At 30.1% G+C, this 6,992-nt stretch overlaps 2 protein-coding genes across 2 annotated transcripts; both read left to right on the top strand.

Annotated features, from left to right (window-relative positions):
• Window positions 1-215: 215 nt before the first annotated feature.
• LOC126841204 (BTB/POZ domain-containing protein 9-like) lies at window positions 216-2,528 on the top strand. The gene is made up of 4 exons (XM_050577527.1): window positions 216-333; window positions 1,283-1,366; window positions 1,931-2,060; window positions 2,247-2,528. Exons 1-4 carry the CDS (start codon window positions 296-298, stop codon window positions 2,526-2,528), a joined length of 534 nt encoding a protein of 177 aa, XP_050433484.1. The 5' UTR covers window positions 216-295.
• Window positions 2,529-2,559: 31 nt separating this feature from the next.
• LOC126841206 (BTB/POZ domain-containing protein 9-like) lies at window positions 2,560-4,876 on the top strand. Its single transcript, XM_050577530.1, has 6 exons — window positions 2,560-2,833; window positions 2,898-3,027; window positions 3,835-4,067; window positions 4,151-4,334; window positions 4,486-4,681; window positions 4,757-4,876. The coding sequence occupies exons 1-6, from the start codon at window positions 2,704-2,706 to the stop codon at window positions 4,862-4,864; spliced, it is 981 nt and encodes a 326-aa protein (XP_050433487.1). The 5' UTR covers window positions 2,560-2,703; the 3' UTR covers window positions 4,865-4,876.
• Window positions 4,877-6,992: the final 2,116 nt, after the last annotated feature.

Here is a 6,992-nt window from a genome sequence, read left to right as displayed (position 1 = left end):
TAATTATTGTTATTTTTTCTTATGAAAAACCAAAAAACAACATTTAAAAAAAAATGGAAAATTTTTCAATTATCTCACAATATTGTAAAACTATACTGCACTCGCGCATTAAAGCTATCATTATTATTTTTTTTAAAAAGTAACACACACAATTTTTAAAAACAAATATCGCAAATAAACTTTACAAATTCGTTTGCTAAATCAGTTTTATTTTTTAGCAATCTCTGATCCTACCGAGGATCCATCGTCGTCGGTCAATCCTCTCGGTTACGAGCATATCGATCACGCTCACTTCATGGTCAACGACATTAGCAAGTTATATCTAAATGAAAAGTATTGTATTTATAACTTCTAAATTGTATTATTGTTTGTTAGGTACAAATTATGAACATTACCGTCAACATCACTCAATATACTTAAACAGCTATCGCTGAATCTATACCACATATAAAACACATCTTTATTTTAATAACTAAATAAATCGGGCTGCCTAATATTCATAGGTTGTCAGAAACGACACAGCATACGGTCAATAGACTGCATAGTTATTAGGATTTTTATACAATATTAAAAATAATTATACGGATATTCATACATAGTTTTATAAACAATAAATAAATTAAAATACAAATTATTACTATAAGCTACCAAGTGTGGTCAAACCAATTTGTTTTCCTCATACGTCCGTAGAGACCCGGAAACCCGCCTGATGAGGCATTACTTCACCCCTGGTTTTTGACGCCGTTTTTCATAACGCAATAAATAAATACAACATTTGGCTGAAACTATGTATTTTGCCTTAACATACCTTAACCTATCACACTTCATCCGGAACGAGGGCCAAATAACTGTATGCACATTAGGCCTCGGTGAATTTTTTTTACAAAAAGTCTTACGAATACTTATTGCTATGCTTACATATAAATACTATTATTATTTATACAATTGACAATGGTGGTGCGTTCTCGGGCCGGTGTCGCACGCACCCGATTCCTTGACCACCGCGACGTTCAGCCTTCTGGTAGCTGCCTGGCCCACTCTGCATTTTTTCTCCCTCAGGACTGTGAAATGTTTAATGTTGAATTCAGAAAGACGTATTTCTACACGAATATAGCTCATAAGTTATGTTTAACTGTCGCTCTGGACCAATGTGGTCAGGCTCCTTATAAACGGGTCTTACTAGATCATTAGACTTATTTTTATTATTACTATTATACATTAGTTCATTATTCATTTTTATTACACTAAGTGTATAAATAATTTGTTTTAACATGTATTTTAGGTTTTCCGATGTTGTTTTCGTTGTAAATAATGAAGAATTCCACGCACATCGTGTTTTATTAGCCTCACGCAGTGAATATTTTAGGTAACTCTTATCATTAAACATATTACTCCCTTAGTAATAATGATACCTTAAAAAGCATTACATTGTACAAATTCGTCGAAAATCGTCGTTAAACTTCTTTATTTATTTACTATTTTTTACGGTATCATCAATTTTCTAATCAACTATACTACATTTTTTTGAAATAATAACACAGCGACTTTGGGTGCCCAAAGATTTTTATTGATTTGTAAATGTTTTAAAATAAATGTATAATTAGTTAGATAACTTCCTTAATATAAATTGATTACATGAACCATTTAGTAGTTAAAATATGATTCTGTTAGATGAGACTAATACATTGTTAAGAGTTAAGACAATATTAATTAATTCGTGAAAAATAAGTGATAAAATATAAATTATAAATACTTGAATGACTTTTTATATTTCTGTTCAATATTATGATCTATCCTAATCATACGAATCGAGAGTAATATTGTATTTAATTATATAATAAAAATGCATTTTTTGTAGCTCACACAATGTGCCTTACTAGTTGTAGCACATAAATGCATCCTTTGTAATTATATTGTATACATTTTTCAGCTTATTACTGTATGGAGAGCATATAGAATCTCGAGAAATGAAGGTGCCAATAAAAGAAGGATCAGCAACTTCAGTTAAAGTTCTTCTTCAGTATATTTATTTCGGTCGAATGGATTTAAGTATTCTTGAGGTAACACATTATCGACTTAGGTAATTGGTATTAAAAATGGCATATTAAGTACTTTTTTCAAGGTCGTGCGTTTTTAAGGATCGTTCAGTCGATCAGTTGTGTTTTATGTATTTTATTAGAAACCTAATATATAATTATGAAAGCGACCATTTAAATAAACATGTTATGTAATAATTTATTTTTTAGAGTAATATCATTTTGGAATTATTAATTCTCTCGAATGTATGGCGTTTTACAAACTTACAATTTTCAATCACCGAGTATTTGCGGAGGAATATTAATGTACATAATGTTAGTTCTTTGTTTGCTGTGGCACTTTACTACCAACTCAAAGAACTCGAAGTCGATGCGCTCAGCTATATGGTCACCCACGTTAAGGACGTTTTGCAATCTGAAGATTCTGTCTCTTTGACGCCCGTATTTATCTTTTATATCATTAAATCAATATTTCTCGTGTTAAGTAACTAGTTGTGACAGAAATATTTATTTTTAGGAAACATTAGTTCTAATTCTTAATCGTGTCACTGCGCGTGCTAATCAATTAAATATATTCCGTGCGGTTTGTCACTGGATCAAAGAGAACCAAAAAGAACTGGGTCCTGATGATAAAACCAACATTTTATCTGCAATCAGATACCAGCTTATGGATGATGAAGAACTTTCTGAAGTTGAGCGATCAGAGCTGATTTGTTCGGATACAATTACTTTGAATATCGTAAAATCGATAAAAGAGTCCCTCATAAGTGCACTTGATAACTATCGAGGGAAATTAGGTATGCTTTATGTAAAATATGTAAGTTAAGCAAAATATATGGTGTCAACTACTTTATTCTTTAGAACCCAATGTGAATTTTGCTCATGGTACTCCGAAAGAGCCTGCTCAAATTGATGGCGGTACCATGCTCATGTTGGATCATCCATCGAATATAAACTATATTGAAATGCAGTTATCTGACGAAGATTCAAGGTGTGGTTTTACTTATCGATAATTGTAATCAAGGATTTAATATAATTTTATTTAAGTTTTTTCTTTTATCACGAATAATATCATACCTTATTAATAATTTTGAATAGCCAAGAATTTAATGTATACATGAGCAAAGTATAAAATGTTTATCCACTACATTGATTATCCACGAATTATTCAGTTTGGTATGACTTTCAACCATTATTCCAATTATATTCGCACAACAATTATACAATCATTTATTTTTTGACATCTTTATTCATAGAAAAATTACACAACTTTGCATTTAATACTTTAGGTCTTACTCATATCACATTGAAGAATCAACGGATAAGCACGATTGGTTGCGTGTAATTGATCATTCAAATTATAATGGTTGGTCAATTCAACGTAGTCATTATTTTACTAAATTATACATGGATACCAATGAATGACCAATTCAATAATCAATTATTCGATAATCCTTTTCGTTCGTCGATAAAACCACAATTTTTTATTTATATTTAACAACAGTCAACGCTGCCAAGATAACAAAAAAAATTATCTAGACACGATAATGATAGTTTTTTTAAAATTGATCTATCCTAACCTATAATATAATCCTAACCTATAATTAATAACATTACCTAACCCAATGATATGCCAACCGATTAGTTTAATTCTACTAAATTTATCTAAATAAGATAACAGATAAGTAAGTTTTATCTAATATAATTTATCACAACAGTTCCACAAGAATCATTATTATTGATTTCTTAACTATTACAAAATTATACAACGATTTGCTCGATGTGTTTGATACTTTAGATTTTACTGTTATTACATTGAAACTTCAATCGATCAACACATTTGGGGGCGAGTAGTAGATCATTCAAATTATCATTGTCGGTCAATTCAACGTTTGTGGTTTCTCCGAAGATTTGTTCGGTACATTCGAATTGTGGGCACCAAAAATACTAATAATAAGACTTTCACAATTTTGAAAATTATGTACAATACGGACAAAATGCACTTGGTTGAAATAAAAAACGGATTAATAGGTATGGACTACATGAAATTAACTGATTCTTTAAATAATATAAAACAAACTTATTTGTTTAATTAACTGATTTTAATCTATTAGCTCCAAAGTACAATGTAGCTTTAACATCAATGGATGCAATTGTAATTGAAGGAAGAATGAATTTCAAATCCCTCTTGGATGGTGACTATGAAAACTACGATAGGTTTCGCGGTGACACATATCATCTGGAAAATGAGTGTATAACTGTTCAACTCGCCCAACCGTATGTGCTTAGTTCAATGAGGTAATCGTTTACGCAACATTTAACTTAATTACTATGGTTTCTATTATTTAATTATTATATATTTGTGCCTGAACTATAACATTTAAATATTAAAAAAAATTGTTTTGTCTCAACTCTGGCAATAAAATTAGGCTTACATTATTATTTATAGAATGCTGCTTTGGGACTGCGATAGCCGATCATCATATGGTTACACTGTTGAAGTTTCAGTCAATAATAAGGATTGGGACATGATTGTAGATAAATCTAAAGAGTGGGCACGATCGTGGCAGTCGATGCAATTTGAACAAAGGCCGATAATATATATACGTATTACTGGTGTTCGGTGTTCAAATAAAAATGGCATAGTAATCTAATATTAATCTAACTATTAATCTAATAGTGTAATTAAAGTTGTAATTTAAACTGCTTTTGTTTTGTAGTTTTTTAAATGTGTATACTTGGAGGCACCTGCCCAAGTGTCGCTAGATTCCAACGTAACGCCAAGACAGCGGCGGTCGATATCACGGCTCTTCAGCCGTAAGAAATAGCCATCCACCTTTCGCACAAAAGCTAACTTCTATGTGGAGCTAATAGAGTGTTTTTACATTTTATTATTATAGGTTACTGTCATTGTTGTAGTTTTATATATATATAATTCAATTTAATGTATTAACATGACTATAGATTATATATTATTTTCAAACATAAAATCATTGGTTCATGTATGTCTGTAATTAAACTTATTATTCATCCCATCCCAAATACTATGACGTTGTGTATTGGCTGATAAGTTCTGTCAGCAGACATTTAGACCGATTTTCGATTGAATGTTTTATTTGGCTTTAAGGTCTGGGTTAAATGTAATAGATACCATAAGACATATTCATCATCCAACGTCACTCCTTCAAGGAAAAATGTTATCATTTTTTTGAAGAGAAAGTGAATAATTGTTTTAATGTTTCCTATAGAAAGATCGACGACGAAGAAGAAGACACATAAGTATAAATAATCATTAAACATTTAATTCAGTGTCATATTTACAGGGGGTGACCAGTGTGATATATCACTTTCTAGAGTCCTAATTTTTATAAATAGACCCAATCATTTTTTCGATAAGTAGAAAATCTTTATTATATTTATAGAAGTTTTAGACAAAAAAGAAACATAATATTAAGTAAAGTATTAGATGTTTATAATTACTATGATATTTATTATTTGTATTTCTTATATTGTCTTAAGGTCAACTCCAGGTATGTAATATATTTCATAGACGACTACTAAAATTGTATTCTAATAATCCTAAGCGATAAGATCTGAACTGAGTTATGAAAAGTATGGCAATCTACGTTGTTTTTTGCTCACTAAGAGATGGTCCTATAAGTTATTTATTTTACTTTCGCAAACCTACTTACTGTATAATTTAAAATGTCTAAGATAAGCTCTAGAAAATTCTGGTGGGCGCTAATTTGATATTTTTAACAAGTCTAACGGAAGGTCTGTCCTTAATTTTATATTAAACGCTAATTATGTTAAACGAATTTACAAATAATAAACCATACTGCACTCGTGCAATACAATTGTAATTATTTTACTTACAGAACTAAAATCAACGATAAAAAAAATGTTTTCTGTAATCGCTGGACACTAATTCATACTGAGAATAAATAATACAAATTCCTGTTTTAAAATTACTTTTTCCTTTTAGCATTTTCTGATCCTTCCGCGTGTGCATCGCCTTCGTCCAGTCCATCCGGTTCCCAGCAAATCGATCACGCTCACTTTTTGTGCAACGACATTAGCAATCTGTATCTAAACGAAAGGTATGTGTTATATTACGTCATTTTATAATATTAAAATAAGATTCAATTAGATGCAAAAGACTGGAGATTTTTAATTATTAAGAACATTACATTAAAAAAAATATGAACTAGTAAATTAAAAGAATTTTTAAGGGCAAATATACTGTTTATGTTTTCCTTATCGACCGTCGACGTCAAGGAATGGATCACTAGACAATGTTTCTGCTAATACTAGAAGTGTTCCTGGGACATATTTTACTATTCAATTATAAAATTAAGTATTTAACATCCTTCTTTGTGTTATAATAGGTACTGTAAGTAAGGTTTTTTTTTGAAAAGTGAATATAATGGTTTATAATAAGTTTGAAAATTCAAAAAGTTCAAAAGTTCAAATTTTGAAAGTTTGTCTGTGAATTCGTTGACAACCGAAGGAAATGGCATAAAGTTCTTTCTCAATAATTGTTTAGGTTGACTTAAGAGACTGCAAAGCATAAACGCAAGGTTTTCTATTTTGCATTATAACTGCTCTTACTGCATATTGTGATGCAACGACAGATAAATTGATTGATAATAACGGATTACCAAAAAGCGTGGAATATCGATTATTGTCCCAGCTCTGTCAGGTTCAGGTTTATCACATTCGCTATTAAAAATATGACCAAAAAAGTAGAAAGAGGATAATGTGACCTATTGATGGCTTTATTCAGATTTCTTTTGTCCAGACCTATTATTCTACTTAATTACAGTGACAATTGGATTAACTCGTTCCATAGGTGTCTAATAGAAGGAATTACTTTATCATACATACTTTTCGACGTTTATTGTTAATTAATAATAGATTTAATTTTTTTTAAGATTTAAAAAGTTATTTTTTTAT

This window comes from Adelges cooleyi, unplaced genomic scaffold (assembly GCF_023614345.1).
Source record: "Adelges cooleyi isolate 19-005CV unplaced genomic scaffold, UGA_ACOO_1.1 ACOO_flye_CR_arks_rails_tigmint_CR_PRNA_378, whole genome shotgun sequence".
Classification (NCBI taxonomy): domain Eukaryota; kingdom Metazoa; phylum Arthropoda; class Insecta; order Hemiptera; family Adelgidae; genus Adelges; species Adelges cooleyi.
The sequence above is the reverse complement of the archived record's forward strand: the minus strand, read 5'-3'. Positions and strand labels throughout refer to the sequence as shown.

Excerpts from the sequence above, each read along its gene's own strand:
- LOC126841204 (XM_050577527.1), top strand. The coding sequence starts at position 296 with ATGGTCAACGACATTAGCAAGTTATATCTAAATGAAAA. Across the intron at positions 334-1,282 it reads AAGTTATATCTAAATGAAAA|GTTTTCCGATGTTGTTTTCG; the intron begins GTATTGTATTTA and ends CATGTATTTTAG. Across the intron at positions 1,367-1,930 it reads TCACGCAGTGAATATTTTAG|CTTATTACTGTATGGAGAGC; the intron begins GTAACTCTTATC and ends TACATTTTTCAG.
- LOC126841206 (XM_050577530.1), top strand. The coding sequence starts at position 2,704 with ATGGATGATGAAGAACTTTCTGAAGTTGAGCGATCAGAGCTGATTTGT. Across the intron at positions 3,028-3,834 it reads TTATCTGACGAAGATTCAAG|ATTTTACTGTTATTACATTG; the intron begins GTGTGGTTTTAC and ends TTGATACTTTAG. Across the intron at positions 4,682-4,756 it reads GTTCAAATAAAAATGGCATA|TTTTTTAAATGTGTATACTT; the intron begins GTAATCTAATAT and ends TTTGTTTTGTAG.